The 24,138-nt window shown below is 38.4% G+C and overlaps 1 protein-coding gene across 1 annotated transcript; it reads left to right on the top strand.

Annotated features, from left to right (window-relative positions):
* Window positions 1-1,657: 1,657 nt before the first annotated feature.
* Window positions 1,658-19,755, top strand: pitpnaa (phosphatidylinositol transfer protein, alpha a). Its single transcript, XM_084716746.1, has 13 exons — window positions 1,658-1,694; window positions 2,680-2,722; window positions 4,204-4,234; window positions 10,617-10,762; window positions 12,763-12,854; window positions 13,140-13,147; window positions 14,906-14,980; window positions 15,633-15,716; window positions 15,936-16,013; window positions 16,134-16,244; window positions 16,417-16,539; window positions 18,481-18,550; window positions 18,662-19,755. Exons 1-12 carry the CDS (start codon window positions 1,658-1,660, stop codon window positions 18,526-18,528), a joined length of 876 nt encoding a protein of 291 aa, XP_084572872.1. The 3' UTR covers window positions 18,529-18,550; window positions 18,662-19,755.
* The last annotated feature ends 4,383 nt before the right edge of the window (window positions 19,756-24,138 follow it).

Genomic DNA, 24,138 nt, shown 5'->3' with positions numbered 1-24,138 from the left:
AGGAGGTGTGCACCCACTGATGCTCACCTAGCTTCAAAAAAGAGCTGCCTCTTTATGGTTTTTATTTTTTATTTTATTTAATCCTGCAATCTCTGTAATCAGTGTGACGCCACGTACAGTAACATTTGTTATGATCTTAAGAAGTAACATTACACCAAACAAAGACATCATATCAGAACAGGAAATATCAATAAAACTAATAAAACCACAGGAAAATAATAATAATTAAAAATCAGGTCACATACATATCACTAATACATGATAAATATAATAAGTGTATCACTCTTATATCAAAATGATAGTGACAATCTGGGCAAGTGTTAATGAACATATAGCTGCCATTCAATAGACCTGTTTCACGGGAGCCATATTGATATGAAACTGCAAGGTAAACCAGTGATCGTAAGTAAGGTTCAATTCAGGTCTAAATGAATTAATTTCTCATTTTAGAATTTGAATGTGCATACATTTTTAATAAAAGGTCAGGATAATACAGGGTAAAGCGGATAACAAATAATAATAATAACAAAGCAACTTGTTATTTGGACTGTTGTATTGTTTCTGGACACACAATTATTAGATATTGACTAAAATTTTAAAGTTTTAGTCACATTACATTTAGTCATACATGCAAACTTCCTCCCTCCCTCTCTGACTCATCCTGTTTTCCCAGAACACCTAGCTAGCAGCAGCTGACAGTAAACACACTGTTCCTGTAAACTTTGTTGGAAACATATGGGATAATATAAATACGGAACTCAGATAAATATATAGCAGAGGTCTAATGTTTTAAGAAATTTTAATGTTATATTTTACAGCTTTAAGGAACAGTATTAGGCAGTCTACTACAACAGTAAGGGATTACTTTGAGATAATGACGTCACTACTTTCCTGCATTAAATTTAATATCATAGTATTGTCCTAATTAGTGAAAATATCTAAACCGCATTAATAATTAGTGTACATGTAGATGTTTCTTATATCAAAATATCCACGCAGTTTCAAGTAGTCTGTGAGTTGTTAAGAAAAATGTACATATCAGTCACATATAGCTAACAGTTGAGAATTGGTTTCCAGCTGCACGTGAACGTCACATCAGGTTCATACCTGTATCTAGGTGGGAGTCTCCGCCTCTGTGGAAGTCCCGCCCCTTCGCTCACACACGGCATCTTCCAGGAAGAAAACCCGGAGTGAAAAGCGTCGGGCAGTGAATGACCACCGGCTCCTGACGGTTACAAACAGGATTTTCAGGGGTTTCCACTCAGTCATATGCTTCTGTTTGGACGGAGACACAGTCAACATGAAAATTACAGAGTTGTGAGTATCTTAACTTTCTGAAACTGTGTCGTTTTGTATGATAGAGAAGAGAGGACGAGGACACGGTCATTGTCGCTCCGCTTGTCAATAAAACTTATCAACTTTCTCAAATTATTAACCATTAAACCGGGAAAGGAGGTCGAGACAATGCCACCGTCGTTTAAAATGTAATTTAATCTGGCTAAAACAGGGTGTTTTTCGCATTTGTTGTGGCCTCGCTGTGTTTCAGTACCTTAGCTTGGTAATTGTTTGAGCTCCAGTGCGAAACTCTCAGAACTCCATATAAACTCCAAGCAATTTAATGTTTCTTTGGTTGACAACAAAAGCACAGACATGCTGGATGGATTACTCTGAGAATGAGACTCATTTCGGCATAGGTAGGTTGAGCAGTATATGTGCAGCAGCGGTGTGACTCCATTAAATGTTCAGGTTTGGTTTACAGTGGCACACTAATGTCGACCCAGGGTAACCAACCTGCCATTAGGCTGCAGTTCACTACGGTAGGAAGAGGGAGACTATGGGCGCGGCGTGAGAACTTTCAACGTTTAATTTCAATTGACGTAATCTATTCTTTGAGATATTTATATATGCCGAAGTGTAGGACATCCCTCAAATGTTAAGAAAAAATGCTAATCCACATTTCATAAAGCTTACATTTGAATTTATAAGGAGAGCCGTCTCAAAGTGGCAGATTTTTGAACGGATTTCAACATCTAATCTTATAAGGTGAAGTTAATTTTATTTATATATACAGATGTCACAAATTTGCTCCAATAAGCTCGATTGCAATGAATGATTGATTGAATGAATGAATGAATTAATGAGCCCTTATACTTCTACAGTCTTGTAAGTCCTGAGACAGGCAGTTTTACTGACTGTCATGTCATATGCACATCATTGCCGGAACATCCACTAGCTGGCTGTCATCTGACCATGGTGCAAAGTACATTCAAAAGCTCACCCATGTCAAATTACTGTGCTTAGTGTGACAAACCCATGCCTCAAAAAATACGGGTTGTAAAATAAGATAAAAATGGACCCTCTTGGTTAGACATCATGACCAGAACTTGTAGTTTTCCTATTAGTGTATGAGTGCAGGCAAACGTATATGTTTTCATTATACCAGCCATCAAGTTCATGCCTTGAAGGCTCTTCTTTCACTCTGATCTGTTCTAATGAAATATTCAGGCCCTGCTAGACTGGCAACAGGTGGTGTTTAATTGACTATTGTATCAAGGCAAACTAGAGAGGGATACACAAAACACACAGACACACAAGGTTTCCAAAAGTTCCAGGCTTGTTTGTTCTCTCGCTCTGGCAGGCTTGATTGCAGTTTGACAATTTCCTCTTCCTCTTCTCTAGGTTCCTATGATAATGGCACACTGGAAGAGGAACTGTCTTCACAGTGCTATATTACTCTAAATTAATCACTTCTAATACACTCTTCAAAGCAGTGCTCTGATTAAAACTTTCACTCATTACGCTGTTATTGTTAATGAGGCAAAAAGGCTGTACTGTGTTGTTGTGTCTCTGTGCTGAGAGCTGAGAAAGTAGTTTCATTAGGTCTCCGCTGAACTGCTATGTCTAAATTACCTTTTTTTTTTCTACTGCAGCTGCACTGGAAGATTGTGTTTTGCATGTCACATATCTATCAAGAAGTCAGATTTTTCATGCGTGTTGAATCAAACACACACCCTCTAAATTAAGGTGCAGGCCCACTCTCACTTCTGATTGGTTTAGGAAGTACTCTTTTGATTTTACACAGTGCTAGAGATGGGAATGAAGAACCTGTTCCGATTGCTTCCGAATTATCCGATCCATCTGAATTGTATATATCTGTTCTTATCAGTTCGCTTGATCGATGCCGGCATGTGTGTCTGACAGTTCTACATTGCAAAACAATGACGTCAAACTCAAGTGTCTACGCTGTTGGAAACTTGCAGCATCATGGCAGAGAGTCTTTTGTGTTCAGGCTCAGAGATAATAAAACAGCTACTTTGATGCTGAAAACCTTTGTAGGCCTCTCTTTTTTTCTACCAAGAAAATTAATCAAGAACGAGGGGCGATATGTAAGTGAACTATAGGGATTTTTTTCATCTTATACCGATAATTGATAATTACCTTCTCATGGTCGATATTTTCACATTTTTGTATTTTAAAAAGAAGTTCATATAACCTGTAGTTTATACACACCTGAGAGGAAGAAATGGTGATGTTGTAAGCAAAGATGGATGATTACTATGACAACAAAACAAAGGACAGTTCTGACTCTTCAAATGATTAGTTTGTTTTTATAGTAAAGTTCATCAAAACACCTTACAAATATAATTTGACTTTTATAAAGCATTTTGTCTAAGAATTCAAAGTTACTTTGACATAATCTATTGAGTCAGATGTTCTTATCACTGATATTTATTAGTTCATATATGCCGATACCAGTATAGACTGATATTATCAGGCCTGATATTTATTTTGCACCTCTATCAGGAACCAATAAGGGAACTGATAAAGAATCGATAGTGGCATTGGTAGTTGAATGGAATCAATTCCCTAAAGTTCAGTTCTTATCACATGTGTACTTCCCAGCCTGTGAAAACAGCTGTAGTTTTCTGGTAGTTTTCTTTCAGTCGGGAGGAGCTTTACAACGTTTAAAAAAATAAATAAATGTGATGTCATCAGGGTTAGTTTTAAATCGGCTCAAATTTATAACAGCATGACTTCACCACAACAAAGATTTGTGACTTTTGGACGTGGATGTGTAGGAGGCAGGGAGGATTTGATGAAAAGCAGTCGAGTTTGAGCATTATGGGAAATGTTTGACCCACACAATAAACTAAAAATCAAAAATAATTAATATCTCCTTTTTTTTTTCTCCCTCTCGTGTAGCCGAGTTGTGCTGCCCGTTTCAGTGGAGGAGGTAAGGAATCATTTGTTTACTTTTACATTATCAGCACATGTTATTTGACATCATGGTAATTTAAATGTTCCAGATTTAGCTAATGGCAAACATTAATTTGCAGCCCCTTCTCTGTAGGCTGTTTGGTTCTCATTGCTCAGACTGTCAGTAGTTAGAATCGGCTTCATTGGCTGAGTATGTGGACACATACATAGAATTTGACTTCTGTTGCTATAAATGTACTTACTCAGAAATAGACATACACTCAACAACAAGGACCTTATTGCTGAACAATGGTAAACATAAATATTTGACTATTATGTACATACACGCATGTTTACAAGGAGGTGAAAAAAAGTAATAAATATAGATAAAAACCAACAGCATACAATTACTGTGTTTACATAGACAAAATATTCAGCTTTTTGCCCTTATTGCGATATGATAATATTCCTCCTAAGCAGTTCATGTGGCTAAAGACAATGAACATTCCTCTAAAATTCCCATTTACATGCAGCCGTGCATACTAGACTTCAGCAGTATCTATTTTTTAATACCGTCTTGATATTTTACCAGATATACAGTATTATGACGGTGTTAGTGTGAAATGGCTCAACTCAGCTCTACACCACTGCAGATAGTATTCCCTGAACTCAGGCGTAGCTGATCGTCATATTGATGATACATCACACACTCAGGGGCTTTGCTTTGGTCTTCAGAAGCTGCAGACTTTGTTCATCAACAAATTGTACCCGACACCGTACATTAGGGCTGCACAAGTCGTCAAAATTTTATTGAACTTGCAATATGGCTGAGGTGCAAAATGTGCTTATAAATGAATGAATATTGTGAGGCAGAGATGTCCTGTCCTACAAATCAGACTCTACAGACTTAAAAAAATCTTCATTTGGTACAGATGGTCATTTTAACTTGTTTTTCAATCAAAGTAAGAATGATGGTGTAAAAATTATTATTACCTCTAGTATCACAAATCATACTGAAACTGCAATATCTTTCAAATAATTGCAATAAGATATTTTTTCAAAATCGTTCAGCCCTACTGTACATTTACTGCCAGACTGACAGCTTCACTGCTCAGTGCACATTCACAGTCTTCCCCTCACTCTCTCTAACGCTCGCTCTACTAAAGTTGCACATTCGATATGCTACACTGGTCTGTGTCTGCAGTGTTTGTTAGCTCACCTTTATCATCCAGCCAAATCCCCAAATTCTCCCAAACAGGCTGACACATTTTTCTTTCTTACGAGTTTGTCCTCTAACTGTATCTGTAATGCCATATTGCTTGGATCAGCTGCACTGCCATCCACCAGCAAAGAGACTGACCTCTTGTGGCACAGGCTGCGCACTAAAATACATCACCTCAATACAGTGTCTCTGGACCATTTTAACAGAAAGAGGAGTGTCTGTAATTTGGATGATATTGAAAATCATGTCGTCAGTATTTCTTAATACCTCAGTTTACTGTAACACCTGTATGCCTGCCGTCTGTCTCTGCACAAGTCCTGAGTGCAGGTGGGGGGTCAGTGGGGAGGGTTGATGGAGCGCTGTTGGTCGTGTTGGAGAGAGCAGCCCCAAGGATGCCTTCCACGGTGTCATCTTGTTGTTTACGACCTAGAATTTAATTTATTGTAAACTCAGTTACATCCCTTTCAAAGCACTTAAGCCTCCTGTCCTGGCGAACACTTCAACTTTTTCCAATGATTTGATGAAATCAATGATTACATTTCCTTGAGGAGATGTCTTCTCTCCAGGGTTAGTTGATGAAACTTAATTTTTCACTCTTCCTTGCTGGAATGCTGCCAATCAGCATATTTTAGGTATCACCATGCAGCTGATCTTACTGCCTTTACAGATGATTAAAGGGATTTTACACATACTACACTAAATGTCTGCCACTCGGTTCACTATGTGCCTGGTACAGTCTGTGCCCAGACATGTGTTGTTGGACTGTCACTTTAGGCTGCCTTTAGATGCCCTTGCGGTTGTAACACTTAGTTATCAGGTCCAGAATTTATTTAGCGGTGCTTAATCTACTATACCGTATCCTGCTGCCATGTTATCAAGAGAGCAGGTTCAGCCTCTTAACCTTTCCCCTTCATTAGATCTGTGCTTTATGGCAGAAACAGAGTTTTATTAACCTTCTCATTACATTGTAGGTGAACCCTTTCCTTTTTATTACCTAACTGCTGCTGGCTCAGTCTGTGTCTCAATCCAAATGTTCCATACAGCACAGTGCTCTTTTGTTTTTTCCGTTGCTTAACACAAAGCAGAAGCCAGTATTTCACTAAGCCACATAATCAGTGCTTGCTGTATGACCGGCTTTTCCTCTGATCCCTTTCGGTGTGAAACGTTAGCTGGATTCCTGTGTTGAGTAACTGTCACAATTATAAGAGACGGAGTTGTGTCAAATCTGAATAAAAGAGGGCAGCTCTGTAGTCTGTGTCATATGTGATGCTGCCTTCACTGTCGGTGGAAAGCAACCTGGGTGGGTTACGTGAAAACATATTCCAACTGAGCACAGGTGATTAAAACTAGGCTAGAATTTGGAATGTAAGCTATGGAATTAATTAGTATCGCATCTCTATTAATTTTAGTTGGTTTCATGTGGCTTTTTGATTATATGGGCTATTTTATTGTATCAAAGGTACATTTGAAAACATGTCAATATGGCACTTTAGGTTTGTAGCGAGGCAAACCTTTTCTTGTGTGTAATATTTGATAGAGCTGAATCGATTAGTTGATGATCAATAATTTAATAGTTCAAATAGTTAAAGAAGTAGTTGGACTGTTCGAGAAATACACAATTTAACTTTAATCAGACAGAGTCAGGCTAGCTGGTTGCCCACGTTTCCAGTCTTTATGCTAAGCTAAACTAAGCTAATCAGATGCTGATTGTTTACCACACAGACATTAGGGTGATATCAGTCTTCTCATCTCTCTGCAAGTCTTACTTTAAGCATAAATTTCAAAAATTCACAGGTTACACCCTCTTTCTTAGCCTATATCGGATTCCTGGACCCTTTGATATAACAAGCAGATCAAGCTCCAATAGCACTGCATCCTACGCTTCCCATAATGCACCTTAATGATGTTTTTTTTTTTTTTTTTAGACCAGACCTGGTAAATGCCCATGTCTTTTAAAATTGTAGCGTAGGCTTCCTGATAAACAAAGGTCAGTACGAGATGAAACCTGATGACATCGGCAGGATTAATTTTTCAAACTTAAAAACAGAGCTGCACGATTAATTGATTAATCAGTTATTAAATTAATCGGTTAAAACTATTTTGATAATCAATTAATTGGTTCAAGAAAAAAGTCAAAATTCTCTGATTTCAGCTTCTTAAATGTGAATATTTTTTGGTTTCTTTTCTCTACTTTACTTTTCTTTTATTTCTTTACTTTGGGTTGTGGACGCAACAAGGCATTTGAGGACGTCACCTTGGACTTTGGGGAACTCTGATCAATTTTTTACACCGTTTCCTTTTTATCAACCAAACAACTATTAATCGATTAATCAAGAAAATAATCCAGAGCCACTGAGTACATTATACATTAAACTGTTTTCACTCCTCATGACTAGAAAACTGATTTTGATTAGTAACATTGGTGGAATACCTGTAGATCCTACAGAGTGCTCCTTTGCACGACTGGACTACCGCAGAAATATGGCGGTGCAACATGGCGGTCTCCGTAGTGGGGGACCTGCTCCCTCTGTAGTTATTAATGGCTCATTGATGCAGTGGTTCTTATTTATACACTAAGAGATTATACACTAATGGAAACATACTTATAAATATTATATTCAATTCTTGCCATATTCTGCCGGTAAATATCTGTAAAACTGGACCTTTAACAAATAATGGTAACAAAACAACTTATAGCTCATTAATTTTGTATTCAGTTTTAGAATATATAATGGTATTAACCATTTGAAAGACACTATGCAGCTCTGTATGGAAAGGTTGGTGTACAATGATTGCTCCAAACAAGTTTGAACCACACTTGGGAGGTAGTGTTGTTGCTTGGAGCATTCAAGTCATTCTGACGTTATTCACATTCAATCACGTGACTGAAAGCAGCAAAAGGTTTTAACCCGCTGATGGTTGTTCTCACTGTAAAGCAATAAAACCTTCGTGCTCAGTCCACACCTTGTTTTCGTCAGCACAGCGCATGATGTGAACCAGCAGGTTCACGTTTTCTCTGACAAACTTGGCGGACGGAGTCATTTGTCTCAACATGTTCAGTCCAGTATCGATGACCACCTCCAGTCAGGTTCAGGCTGTTTGTTGTTTGCAGCCGAATGACATCTTTCCGCCCCTGAGCTGCTCATAAAGGTCTGTGTTACGTCTGACTATCCTCGTCAGACACACTGGTTATACACGACAAGTCACATTCCTGAGTTCCCACTCACAGTAGCAAGGCTGAGCATCCACAGCTACCAAAATAGGTTACTAGCCTGAAGCAGCGCTCTGTCTCCAGGGAGAAGAGGGCTTGGTGTGATTCAACTACAAGACTTTGGTCCAAATAAACCACAGCAGATGTGTCATCACCCGTCTCCTCAACTTAGCATTTAATAATCATATCCAAGAGACAAAGATGTTACCTTTTTTTTTCTGCCTGAAGCCTCTGTGGACCAAAAAAGCAAAGCAACCACAACTTGCATGAGTGTGTCACTGACCCAGTCATTGATAGTATGTGAAAAAAACTTTTGTGTGTGTGTGTGTATATATATATGTGTATGTGGGTGTTTCTGGGCTTAGCCCGGCTGACGGCACCAGTGATGTGAGTCACTCTTTCCAGTGACACCACTTTTGCCCGACTCAGGAAGGGCTTGAACTATGGGGGTTGGAGGAAGAGGAAGAGCAAGAAGAGGAAGAGAGGGGAAAAAGTCAACAAAAGGCTTACTCTGCTTATTTTCCAGTGCTAAAGTCTGTGTCTGGGATGCCCAAAGGGAAATGGTTAACTCACGGTCATTTCCATGAATGATTAACTGAGGTCATGACAGACTGATTCTCAACAGGGGTCTTTGAACTTGTCTTTTCATTCAGTTGTGTCTCCCTTGGATTATCGTCATAGTGCTTTTTTTTTTTTTTTTAACCAGTTATATAGCGTAACATGTGAGTAATACATTTATTTTTATTTGTTAGCTGCAACTTAGTCATTGCTAATCTAATATAGATGCTAGAGAGGTGGGGTTTTTTTTCAGGAAACTCCCCTTGAACTTAGTTTATCATGTAGATATGATGTTCTCAAGAAGAGTTTGTTCACCTTTCAGTATGGAAAAGAGGACAGGGTGACTTAAAGCTGCAATAAAAGAGCGATTCGCCCACTTGGAAGAATATTTTTTCTGTCAGATTTTCCATAGACGTCTACATCCAATAAAAAATGAAGTCACTAGGCGGTCTGCCCGTTACAAGATTGAATAGCCAAGAGATTGATCTTTTAAAATATATTTTCCAGCATAACTGAAGAATGAAAATCAAAAAACCCTAAAAAAATATGGTTTGTCCCAATTCTCAAGAATGAGTGATTTTATTAGTACAGCTTTAAAAGGATAATTCACCCAAAAATGAAAATTCAGACATTATCTACTCACCCTCATGCCGATTTAAGTTTGGGTTCAGTTTTTTAGTTCCAAAACAGGAAAAGAGCATTGCAGAATCTCCCAAACAATGTAAGTGAATGGTTCAAAAGTAAAAAACAACTGAAAAAAAAAAACCTAACACTAATGCCTCCATATTGCTTGTCCAGTGTAATCCAAGTCTCCTTAAGCCTCAACATCCCGTTACTTGTGCAGGCACACCATCAGACCGCACACACCCAGTTCAGACGGTGTGCACATGATCGTGGCTCCAAGCTAATGCTCTACAGTGAAGATTCAGGATAAAAACATAGTGTGAATGACGTCTTTCTAGTCTAATTGGCATGTTGGGACTTTAGGAGACTTACACCAGATGAGCAGCATGGAGACATTTTATGTTTTTATTCTGTTGTTTTTTCCATTTGAAAACTGGTCACCATTCACTTCAGCTGATGGGGAGATTCTGCAACGCAATTTTCCTTTGAAACTACAGCAATGTTTTGTAGACTAAAAAAACTAAACCCGACCTTCAGCTGGCATGAGGATGAATAGATAATGACTGTATTTTCATTTTTAGTTGAACTGTCCCGTAAATGTCATTAACAAACCTGATTTCATCAGTGCCACCTGTTCTGTGACTGTCACTCATCAGCATACTTTCAACCAGAGAATTAAGGTGTAATTTAAAGAATTGATGAGCTTTTTACCTGGAAAACTTCCTTTAAGCCACCAGATATAACGAATAAGCCATTTTGTCTGTAAACCACAGTTAACCATGCTGTCCTCTCTTGTCCCTCCAGTACCAAGTGGGTCAGCTGTATGCAGTCGCAGAGGCCAGTAAGAATGAGACAGGTGGAGGAGATGGCGTGGAGGTGATTGCCAACGAGCCCTATGAGAAGGACGGAGAGAAAGGACAGTACACCAAAAAGATCTATCATCTCGAAAGGTAAGCAGCTCAGCACTGCTACGTTCACACAGCTACATACTGTATACTTCACACTACATTGGAGCGAGTTAGCCTGGAAACCAGACGAATCTGTAAGCTTATGTTTCATTTGCTTTGCAGATACAACTGGCTACTAGTGATGCCCCGACTATGTTTTTTGCACTGATGCCGATTTCCAATTGTCTGTGAGCCAAATCGGCTGATACATGTCTGATACCAATTGCTTTTTGGTTTGTTATAGCAGCTGGTATAATAAGATTATAGTTTATTTTGATATTAAGCTAAGCCAGACCACCATACTGAATTTTACCACTAGGTGTCGCAGGTGACTCAGTCGCTCCTGAATAGAAACATAGTAGGAGCTCATGAATGAGGGTGAAGTTGCAAGTCAGAGAGTTTCCCACAACACGTTCCTGCAAATGTATTGAACGAAAGGTTTTTTTTGTCCACTGAAACACTGGAGAGCTTTTAATCTGAAACCCATACAGGATGTTCTGAGTTTGTATCAACTACACAAGGCAGTCATTTTAACAGGGCAGACGTGTGTTGATCAAAATGAGGCTTTGTACTGTATTACTGAACTGACCACTATAGCTGGCTAGCCACCTCGCTAACATAGCTAACAGATGTGATAAGCATGAGTGACAGTTATCAGGTTTATATTAGAGCTATATTTATATTTATTTAGTGAGTGTCCAGCAACACAAACTAGTTACCAACTGGGTGTGAAGACACTGCTTGACTGATCCACCGCACACCTCCACACACACACACACACACACACACACACACACACACACACACACACACACACACACACACACACACCTCCACACACACACACACACACACACACACACACCTCCACACACACCTACACACACACACACACACACACCTACACACACACAGACACACACACACAGACACACACACACACACACACACACACACACACATGCACACACACACCTCCACACACACACACACACACACACCTCCACACACACACACACACCTCCACACACACGTGTTATTTCTCTCAGCTGCACATACAAGAGTGTTTAACCACAGGTATATAATACTAGTTTGCCTTCAGGGCTTTCTGCCGGCAAGGTTTTTTGGAAGTATTGTGCATACAACTAGATAAATGAGGCTTGATTACAGTGCGTGAGTACAAGTCTGGATTTCTCAGGAATTCACGGGGTGACTTATTAATAAATCAAGTTGGGGATGAAGGGCCCATGCAACAATGACACCAACTCGGCTGAGAACTGGCTCAGGTTTCTTGCGTCGTTGATCGGTTTCATGATCTGCAACTAGAAAATATTAATCCGAATCTCTCAATCCCATATTTTAACTGAATATGGGCCGATAATTAATTGATCTGGGAATCCATACTGGCCACCCTCCCATTCAGAGAGATTTCCATCTGTACTGAATCTCAATCATTTATTCAATGCAAGAGGACCACTCTAATGGACGGAGATGTAAAATTACAACACATACTCCGTTCTAAATTATATACACAACATGGTCAATAAGTTTCTTCCATTTGACTCTACAGTTGTCTTTTCCCTCAAAGGTCAGCACCGTCAGGACAGCATGCTAAATGTGCGTTCATCACAGTTGAACTGAAGGCAAAGAATTTGTGCAGATTTTATCACCCTGTGAGAAAATTCGCTGTGATTCCACAGCAGAAGTTTGCTTGTCTAAGTGCTGTGTGACCAGGTCCTTATCAAGATGTCGGGTTGCACGGGGGGCTGCACACTTAAACTGCATTCTGTCAAACTGCAAACATCAAAGCACTTTCTAGGATAATAGTGGAGAAACATGTAATGGACAGGAAACTGGGGATGCTGAACTGAAACAACAAAATTGTACATAATGTGCCCCCTATTTCTGTAAGTTTGTGTTTGAATACATTCAGCTACAATAATAGTTTTTTGTGATTGTTAAATCTTATGTGACTACATAAATGTCTGTTTGTGTCTCTGCAGTAAAGTGCCAAAATTTCTACATGCAATAGCTCCAAAAGGTTCTCTCATGGTTCAGGAGGAGGCCTGGAATGCATATCCTTACTGTCGAACAAGTGAGTCCCACCACACACACACACACACACACACACACACACACACACACACACACACAGTTGACTGACATAAAAAAGAATGTAACACTGCATATAGGTCAGCAACCCTTTCCCAAAAAGACCAAAACCAGCTGTTTTGTTTACACCGTATAGTTACAGTGAGTGTTGTGGAATTTCACAGGTGAAAAACTTGATGTTGATATCTGAGTATCACCTAAAACTTTGTCTTCTTTTCTGTCTGATCTATTCTCCGTCCCTCTCGGTCCACTGTCTTTTGTGGTGCAGTCCTCACGGTAAGTGTTTTTTCATCCTGAAACTAAAATGAAGTTGAAACTTTTTCCAGAAGTTTTTGAGGTGTGTGTGTGTGTGTGTGTGTGTGTGTGTGTGTGTGTGTGTGTGTGTGTGTGTGAGACCAGCAGGGATGGAGGTACCATCCATATTTCAGTGATATCATTGCTGGGTCTAGAAGGGTCATCTCATCACCACATGTCACTTATTATGTAGAAAAAGAAAATTATAAAGACCGAATTTAAACAAGAACCGTATGGCAACTCTGATGGGAAGCACTATCTCAAATACGAAAGGCTTTTAAATCACAATGTCAAGATGGTAGAGAGCTCAGTGGTCAGTGACCAGCCATTGCGATGACACTACATCAGAGCATTTTTTCCCTTTTTTTTTTTTTAATTGATCCGAAAAATGATCCAATCCATAACTCGAAAAACATGATACAATCCCAATCATGATTTTTCTGAGCCGATGCACCCCAACAGCTTACTGACTCCTTTTAACTGGCCTGTAGGGGCCCAAGTCATCAACAACTACCAGGGTTAAAAACAAGGTTTAGCTGGTCTGCTGTAGGCCACAATTTGGTATTTGTTGTGACTCAAAACTGCCATCCATAGAAAAGTTTAATCTTATCTTAAACTAAAGCATCTGCCAGTTAATTTCATAAGTGACATGTTATAATCCTCTCAAAATGAACAAATCCCTGTTTGTTAGCTTCACCACCATCTCCGCTATGCATCTAACTGGTTGACATATTGTAGCTTTCAAGATCTGATAGTAAACAACTGAGAGATGCAGACTTCATTACAAAATTAATTGTAATTAGCTTAATTGTGAGCTGATGTTCATGAAATTTTGTTTGTTATAAACCTGAAAAAATTAACATGATACCAGTTACTTGTTGGAATTAAATGACAAATCATTTACCTCGTGAATAGACATGACTTCCACTGGGAAATGGGTTTATAATCATGCCTAACGAAGGACATTATAATGCATCTATAGGGCCTTATAAACTTTTTGGAAATGTTTTAATCATGCATGACAGGCCTCAACAAGGTATTTCTATTAAGTATTATAAGTGGTGGATATAATGTATCATAGGTTTGGCATTCATAATGGTTTAAAAGCTCCATGCCAAAGTGAGAACAGTGTCTGAAAGAATTGGAGATTTCTATATTTATTATATTGTACTGTATATAATTGAGAGGCTTGGACTTTTCTGTCTGTATGACTGTGTTTATACAGTTAGATGAACCCAGGACCATTGAATACAGTGCCATTACACTATTCTATGCATCCTCAAGAAGTCTGTGACTGTACTATAGAAAAACTTTATTCAAAACAGATCTCCACATCTGGCAGTTGTGGTGGCATTGCAGTAGGTGCTTCACCATCTGTTGCCTGGCAGAGATCTAAACTCTACTGAGTGACCTCTTCTAGTTACACATATGGGCCTGTTTTCATGACTATAGTATAGACAGTAGAGTGAAAACTCAATTATGTCTTCATTAAAATATTGTTCAGTTTAACACGAGATGAGATGGTAAGCAAGTGAGTGAAAGGAGACACTGCAATACAATCTCTTCAAACAGTAGTGTGTGTGTGTGTGTGTGTGTGTGTGTGTGTGTGTGTGTGTGTGTGTGTGTGTGTGCACGCTTGCTAATGTTTATGTGCAAATATCAAATTTTTTTTCCCAAACTGTTATGCAGTCACAGCTTAACAATAATATGATTTTTCACTGATGTCTTCCATGCTTACAGAATGAGTACATGAAAGAAAATTTCATGATTAAGATTGAGACGTGGCACAAGCCTGATATGGGGGAACAAGAAAACGTAAGTCATGTGATCTGTCAATAGTGCTAACCAGTTGTGATCATACCTTACGTTCCACATACAGTACTCAAGATAATCCACACACCCTGTTATGAGCAGTTTCACGTAGGATCATGTGGTAGATTCTACTGCAGACAAGAAGTAGTTCTTACATGAATCTGCATACAACAACAACTTTGAGCGACCAGGTTATGATTTCTGCAAAGAGACATTGCTGTTGAGTTTTTCAAATGTAATTTCCTGGTGTTTTGAGGACGACGAGCTGAGTGACATCTAGTTCCATTATATTAGAGAGAAGGCAGATGTCACTGTGGTGGATCTCCACAGATCTGCAACTCATACCAAAACTATCTACATGGATAAATGGCACCACAGTGGAAAATATATATTTTTGATTCTGAGGTTGTCTCTTTAAGTATTTGACATGTAAGAGGTAAATCTAGTCAGCTGATGTGAATAAATCCTCTGCTTATTACTAACTACTCTTAATCTTATATATTTGGCTTTTTAACATTACTGCATATGGACATTTGCTCCGTTATCCCCATCTGGTCCAACTCTAATTTTTGTTGAACTGTACTTATGAACATGAAGTCTGATATGTGTTTGTTGCCTTTATGAAGCGTCTCACCCACACTTTGCCTTGCTGCAGGTACATGGACTGGACAAAAGCACATGGGATAAAGTTAAGATAGTTGACATTGACATTGCTGACAATAGCACTATAAGTTCAAAGGTAAGGGCAAAAAATCTGCATGTTTTAGAAATAATTCCAGATTCTGGGTCAGATTCTTATCATCAGTACCCAGTGATCTTTGAAACAGTTTTAAATCTACATGGAAGTCATTTCTCCTTATGTAGCAGATATATCTACTAAACCTTCTGCTTATTGAGCTGCTTCGTACTTGTCATATCTACACTGTATATCACTTCACTGGCTGTATTCATTTTTTAGGACTACAAAGCAGAACATGACCCAAGCAAGTTTAAGTCAGAGAAGACAGGTAGAGGCCCTCTGGGACCTGACTGGAAGGTATGACACCTCTGATCGCTCTTCTCTGTGGCTCGCTTCATTCAAGAAATTCAATTATTGACTTTAATGACTTACAGACTTTGTGTTTTTAATCTTACCGGTGCATCTATGTATTTGCAGAAAGAACTCGCTAACAACCCCGACTGTCCACACATGTGTGCCTATAAGCTAGTCACCGTTGAATTCAAGTGGAAGCTTTTACAGAACAAGGTGGAAGACATGATTCTTAAGGTATGAAGTCGCAGCTTTTTTTCCTGGAGTAGATATGATTTTTGATATATATTGCCTTCTGGTGGCCAGAAGAAGAATTTCTACTCTGAGGAAACTTTGTTTGTACTGGATATGTTTCTCAGATGACATTTATATCTCTCCTTTTTCTCACACACCCACTCTACCTGCCCAGGTGGAGCAACGCTTGTTCACCCACTTCCACAGACAGCTGTTCTGCTGGATCGACAAATGGTACGGTCTGACGATGGATGACATACGACACATGGAGGATGAGACGAAGAAGGAGCTGGATGAGGTGACTGAGCACTGTATACTCTACACTGCACCACTGATGACCTTAGTGAAATTACTTCTGCATCAGTCCTCTACGGCAGCACGTTAATGCCACCATGACAAAAAAATCAAATCAAATCAGGGAGAGCCACAGAGGACAAATTCCCCTTCTCAGGATGGACAGGCGTGCAATAGATGTCGAGTATTCAGAACAGAAGACCAAAATCATAAAAAAAACACAGTATTTGTAGACAGATCGACCACAAAAAAGGGGGAAAACAATTCATGGCTCTTCAATTGTGTATTGTGTACTAGTAAACAGAAAAATATCTAAAAGCTGTTGTGTGGTGGGGTGAACCAAAAAACTGAGACAAAAGTGGATGGTAATGTGAGGCATCAGCAGGATGAATGGGGAAAACAGTTTGATCTTTGTTAATGTAAATTATGATCTAACCAGGCCCTGTTTCAGAAAGCAGGCTTAACAAACTCTGAACCTAATCCTGAACTCAGAGTTGACTGAGACTGAGATGGGAAACGATCAGTTCCAGACCAGCTGATCAGAATTAGTTTGATCAACTTTAAGTTTAAGTTATCTCTCTTTCTGAAGCAGAAGATCCACAGTTTCCCTCATCAGAGGCTTAACAATATCGGAGTTTTCACTAAACCATTTCCATTCAAGCATTTCACTTCTGACCATTTAGTTGCATCATTTCATCAAGATAAGTAAGATAAAGAGAAGAGGCACTGATATTTACAGGCATTATTGAGTTTGTCAAAATAACTTTTCCTCTCTGGTGGACATGGGGTGCTAAAATAATCTTCTGACAGGCTGAAATCTAATGTTTTTTAGCTACCCCATAACCATACCACATAAAAATGTCGTGCCAGAGAGACAAATTCAATAAATTTGTATTAAGGTACAAATAACAGCAACAACAACCAAAAAAAAAAAAAAAAACCCAACAAAATATATAATAGTATTTATACAATTGCAAACTCTCCACGTCGAGAGTGACATGAAGTCCATTCACATACTTTAATGACAAAGTGGGACCGTCGTATAGCAGTGGACCCTTTAAACATATCACAAATGCTTAGGCATGGAAACGTACTGCAAAGTTTTTTTTTTAACCTTTATTTTACCAAGTCGTTAAAATCAAATTTTTACTTACAGTGGCAGCCTGGTGATTCAAGACTCAAGTCAAAAATACATATTATTAAAATATAACTAAAGCAGTATCCATGAGCAAAACTACAGTGAAACAAAACAACAACATCAATACAACAAAAATATGTATGTCATTAGCACTCAAAATAAAAAAGGTCTGAATATGACAGCTATATGACAGATATTAGCAATAAAGATGACTGTGTGAAGTCCCGCCCCTTCTGGCGGACCACCATGGGACCTAATAGGACCTGTAGTCTGTGGCAAGAGATAAGAAAATGTTGTTCCTGCTTGAACTGTGTCACATGTGATGTTTGAGACTTTCTTGACTTTCTTCTCTTAAACTGACAGTTTGTTGAAGTTTTGTCATAGTTTACTTTTGTTTCTTCTCTTGTCTCGCACAGTATACGTTATAAACACCATCACTGACCTGAAGTGGTTTATCCAGTGACTCCTGCTGCTTTTATCAGCCGGGAAGCGAAAGAATGAACAAGAACCATTGCTTGTGTGATTACCACTCACGTAGCTTCACTGACTAACATAAGGCACAATTCAAATGGGATTTAAAAAAACTCCTTTGTCTCTCATCTTTGACTACAGATCATATTTTTTTTACAAAGTTAGTTCCATGGAGGTCCACTGAAAGGGAAGGGACTTCACTTGAGCTATAAATTGCTGCAATCTTCATAATATTTCCTGTTGCTTTTCTGATCCCGCCGGCCGTGCCTGTGCTGAACAAAAGAAATCCTGTGTTTTTGCACGCTTCTCAGTAACATGTGTCTCTCTGTGTCATAGATGAGGGAGAAGGATGAAGTTAAAGGCATGTCAGCTGATGAAAAGTGATGGCAGCGGAGTGGCTAAACCAGTGAGTGAACTATTTTTTTTTTTTTTGTGAGATTGACATTTGTGTATTTGAACAACATTAATCTGTCCTTTAAAAAAAACAAAAACAAACTTGTTCTCTTTTCCTCTTCAGGTCATTCAGGCAGATTTGACTCCATTCAGGAAGCTTACACTCCTCTCTGGGACACTAAACCTAGAACAACTTGATAGGCATAATCAAGAAAGCTACACATCCTTCCTAATAAAATTTGCTCTTAATAAGAGCTCATTATGGTAAAGCAACAGAGTATTTATGTACTACAGTTGAATACAACTACAACAACTTTTTTTTTTTTTTAAGAGACAAGTTTGCGAGTTGGGGAAGCATTCTTGTTTATGTCTATTTGGTCGTCTTAAATTTTACGTCAGGGACAAGGAGTTGTGGGTTTTCTGTTAAGAAGCATTTCTGATTACTGTCAACCTTTTTAATGGTCGTTTTGGGGTTTGTTCTGTTTTTTGATTTTCTATTTTCCAGTTCTCAGTGATTCATTGTTTACTTACCAGAGCAAGGCGAATTTCCCACAAGTCTCTACATCTGCAAAAGATTAAGGATATTATTTTTTTAATAGTTGAATATTTCGAAAAGTTTTTTTTTTTTTTTTTTAAAGAAAACTGCTAATTTCTTGATCTCACAAAGTGCACTTACTGATCCGTTTTGTCAAACATAAAATTCCTTCACCCTCCTGTGCTTAAAGTTTCTTCTTGTTATTTGTATCATGACATGCAGCTTATGTTATGTCAAACAAAGTACATATGAGGTATTTACCTTGAAAAGACTCCATCAGGGACATTTCTTATCCTATCAGAGTAGTCTGGCGGCTGGTCTGACTGCCCCTGCTGTTAGTCAGGTGGTTGGTTTTGCTGCATCAAAAGATGCCAGCTGCTATTTTATAATTATAGCTGTGGTTTGAGGTTTGAGTGTTGGTGATGATAACATGTTAGAAGAATCTGAACTCTGGGCAGATTTCCAAATGATCGACACATGAAACACTTCCGTCTTCCAACTTTTCAGAAGTTTGGCTTTACATCATTGTATGTTTTTGTCCTGTGTTGAATGAAACAACCCTGATTTTAATGTAATGAGATATATGATTGTGAGGTATATTAAAGACAGTGCATTTGTTCTTTGTTTTGTGTATATTTGTACGTGTACATCTGCTGGAATTAAAAACTGTATTTGTGAACAAATATCCCATCCACCAGTTCTTTCTCTTATATAAACATTAAGCTTGAATCTCTCAAAATGAAAACATCCCCACAAAGCGATAACTAACAAAAACTGCTAAATGTTACTTAAGTAAAAATATGTACGTATTATCAGGAAAATGTACTTACAGTATTGAAAGTACAGAAAATGCTTGATATTATATATTATATCATTACATTATTATTACCCATACATTAAAATAAAAGCAGTGTTTTGCTCTTGTAGTAAGTTGAGGTGGAACTCATTTTTAACTTGTTTTGCAAAGGACTGCAACTAATGATTGTTCTTATGTCGCTGTTTGGTTTGTAAAAATTGTGAGAAAAGTGAGAAATGCTGTTACAATTACCCGGAACCCAAAGTGACAACTTGACAATGCTTGGTTTGTCTGACCAACAGTGTAAAATTTCAAATAATAATTAAAAAAATAATAATAATAAAGAAAGGAAATGTAGCAAATCCTCTTATTTGGGAAGATGAAACCATATTTTTTGCATGAAAAATCACTAAAAGGTAATCATAATAGTTGTCATTACTGTCAATCAATGAAATGATTAAATTACTATTTTTTTCAGTTCTGTACATTTTCATGTTTTTTGTGCCAAAATCTGCATCTGCATGTTGGCTCATTGATAAGGTTCTACTGTACCAAATGAAACGGGACCTTTATAAGTATCAGTGGTAACTCCTCTGTTTACCCTGCCATTTCATTTCAGTATGACTGCTGTGAAAAAGGTCGATAGTAATGAAGTAAAAGGTACAATATTTCCCTCAATATCCCCCTGAATTTCAGTAATTTTAGTGGAGTAGGAGATGTATGAAGTGGCATAAGAAGAAAGTACTCAAGTAAAGTTCAAGTACCTCAGATTTTTATGTACTTAATTCATTGACATATCGTCAGTGTCTCATTAAGCAGAATGAGGTGGCCTGTGTTGGAATCCAACAAACACTGGAATGGACTGGCTGCCATAAATGTAGAGATGCTGATTTGAGAAACATTTGTGAGAGTGGTCTCTTAATTTTTTCCAGAGCTGTAGGTGACAGGTTTTACATGGTCGTGTCTAAAAGGGAACCTTTGACATGCTGAGATCTCGCGAGATTTGTATACGTAGTTTTTTTTCATGCGCACCTTGTACTATCTAGTTATGTGAAAACATGGTGTTTGATATCTGGGTAGATTTAGGGATAGAAAAGGCTTGATAAGAGTTAGGGAAAGATCGTGGTTTGGATTAGAATGATTACTCTCGCGAGATCTTCCGCGGCTCTGGGGTTCCGATGGAAACACAATCCGTTTACGCTTTTACTTTGAAGGCAAAAAACTTGTCTTCCGGATCAGGGGCGGGAACAACATTTATGGCTACTGTACTACTGCTGCAGGTCTACTGTACGCCTGTTTTCAAGTAGGAAAACAACGAAAACAAGCACTATCAAAGTATAACAGGTAGTATACGATAAAACATCGTCACTTTTACAAGTTGTTAACTCGAACGTTAAGTGTTTGACGAAAGAGCTTGGTTAAGCTAGCTGCGTAGTGAAGCTGTAGCGTTATCTAGTTTACATTAACGTAACAGCTACCAGATAACAACAACACAGCAAAGGAGTGTGATGACACCGTTAGCTACATACAGTTAGCTTGAATTAGCAGCTGTAGTCAGAGATGACTAACGCTAGAAACACTGTGTAGTTAATCCTCAGTCCTATGCGAAAGTAACGCAAGAGCCTGCAGTTGTTAGCAGTGGTAGCTAACAGTCAGTGTAATATAGAACAAGTGCTGTATTAACTGTCACTGTACGTGTTTATGCGTTTACTTATTTTTTCATGGGGTAGTCAGTTAAGTTACAGTGGATCTGCCTCGTTGTCTTCCAGAAATGATGGAGGAGAATGAGGAGCAGTCAGACGGCCAGCAGCCAGACCTCAGTTTGAAGAAGGGAAACTCAGAGGAAGAGAGCTTCAGGTTGGACTGTGCCCTGTTGACCTTTGTTGCATCCGCGTCTTTAATGTCATTATGCAACAAATAAACTCTCCGCGGCGTACAAGAGGAAAACTGTCCATTCACAAGCCGAACTTATTAAGTAAATTAGCCCTTTTCACTGCAGCCGTTTTGACAAGAAATGGTAGGATAAATACAGGTGGTACCAGTGATATTAAGGGATAGTTTACTCACAAGTGAAAATCTCTTCAACCTCATGCAGATTGAAGGCGTGGTTTAGTTGTTTAGTCCACAGAACACTGCCATAGAAGCAACATGGAGGCATTTTGTGTCTTTTTTCTTTCCATTTGTTATGTCTGAAAACTGGTCACCACTCACTTCAGGTGTTTGGGAGATTCTGCTGCACTGTTTTCCTGTGAAACTCCAGCAGTGTTTTTCAGATCAAAAATCTAAAATGACCCTCAATCTGAATAAGGGAGAATAGATAATGACTGAATTTTCATTTGTGGGTGGACTATCCCTTCAAGGAAACACTGCTGCAGTTAGTGGGAATGATCAGTTTTACCTCACAGTTTTCATTTTTATTATTTTATTTCTAAAAGTCTTTTTGGAGGACAAGATTTGTTGGCCAGAACATCTCAGCAGCACTACAGGGATTCATTATAATACTGTTTTGTCAAGAGTGGCAGCTATTACTCAGATAATCAAGTATTAATCCAATATTAAATTAATCACCAACTATTTGGGTAATTGACTAGTGGGTTAGATAATTCTCTGATTCCAGCTTCTTAAATATTATTATTTTCAGATTTCTTTATTCCTCTCTGATGGTAGATTGAATATCTTTGCATCATGAGCAAAACAAGACATTTGAGGATGCCATCTTGGGCTCTGTTAAGCCAGTTTTCATCATGACTGGCTGGTAAGCATCACATATCTGATTCTGTATTGGTCATATTTGGCCACATGCTTTGTATGATGATCATGTCATGCACACAGTGACACTGACAGTAATTACACACCAACAACAGTACTGGTTACAGCAACACAAACACAGACACATGCTTGCATGAATTCAGCGTTAGTGTTAAATTCCAAGAATAGGATAAAGAGAAGACAGACAGTCTACAAGCAGATGGAGCAGCTGATGGTGTCAAACAGCGGTAAACTCTCTAGCTCTTCAGGCTAATGTTAGCCAGCAGCAGACTGCTGTTCACAGACTGGCAGTTAAAATCTCACTTCCTGTCTGAAGAATAAACACTGTGTCTCTCCTCAAACAGTTTCTCATCCAGACTCGTTTAACTTCACTGCAAAGCTTAAGTACAGCAAACTGTTGCACCACATTTATCTCTGGATTATATCTGCTTCCATATATGATCATGCAAAATCATGTTTACTGTGATTGTGCTCCCCTTTGGTATATAATGTTAATATAATTGTATAAACAGGCCTGGGTGTAACCTGGAGCACTTTTTGGGAAAGTTATTTTATAGTCAGAGTTTTATTATGAACTTCGAACTTAATTTTACATTAAAGAAAAGTTACAAAAATGTTTGTGTATTCTGTCAATTTTAGTTCCTAAATAGTCAGTCAAAATCAGAACTGGACTAGGGTCACGACAACATGGATGTGGGTGTTCAAAGCTGTCAAAGCAGGAGAACTCGGCTGTCTTGGTCAGTGTAACATGCACTGAGGAATTTATAGTTTCAGTTGACTACGTTTACCCCCACATGAAAAGTAAGTTTCCCTTGATAAAATAGGAATATTATTTTTATTAATATTATTTAATAGTTGTATACTACTAACCATATATGGATGAATTGCTATCATTGTTGTATGACCTTGTTCAGGTTAAAGCGTTAAATACCTACAGAGAATGAAGGCCATGAAACACAACTTTGCCATCTTGGGAAGTAGCAGGTTCCCATTTTGGGGTTAATAAATGATATCAAATTGGTGCTTAGACATCTACTCGCATATTCAGAGAATCAGTCTACTCACTGGAGCAGGCAGATTCAAAGGTCTGGATCCAGGATATGATGTCATTGGAATGGAGCCGAATTTGTGTTTGGAACACAAACTATATATTGTATAATTCAAAAGAGTGTGCAAGATTGATTTTTCAAGCTGCTCCAGATATCTCCTCTTGGACACTATGTTGTGTTGTTCTTGCAGCCAGTTGCCTTATTTAAACAGAGATGACATTGTCCAAGTTTGACCATAAAGTCAGTCACAAAGACAGGCTTTATAATGCCCACATTATTACTCACTTCTTTCTTCTTAACTTTGTTAGTCTTGAATTTTATTTAAGTTTACAGCAGCAGAACATTTCTGTTATTTCATTAAATTAAAGGTTGGGGATCAGTAGTTGACTAACTCTTCCTGTCAGTGCCTACCTCTGGTACCAGAACCCCAAGGCTTTTCTTAGAGCATTATT

Source organism: Lutjanus erythropterus, chromosome 4 (genome assembly GCF_056507025.1).
Source record: "Lutjanus erythropterus isolate fLutEry1 chromosome 4, fLutEry1.hap2, whole genome shotgun sequence".
In the NCBI taxonomy this organism is placed as follows: domain Eukaryota; kingdom Metazoa; phylum Chordata; class Actinopteri; order Lutjaniformes; family Lutjanidae; genus Lutjanus; species Lutjanus erythropterus.
Note: the sequence above shows the minus strand (reverse complement) of the source record. Positions and strands in the feature narration are given on the sequence as shown.

Coding starts and splice junctions, on each gene's coding strand:
- pitpnaa (XM_084716746.1), top strand. CDS start 1,658: ATGGATTACTCTGAGAATGAGACTCATTTCGGCATAG. Junction 4,235..10,616: donor TGCCCGTTTCAGTGGAGGAG/GTAAGGAATCAT, acceptor TTGTCCCTCCAG/TACCAAGTGGGTCAGCTGTA. Junction 16,245..16,416: donor TGGAAGACATGATTCTTAAG/GTATGAAGTCGC, acceptor CTACCTGCCCAG/GTGGAGCAACGCTTGTTCAC.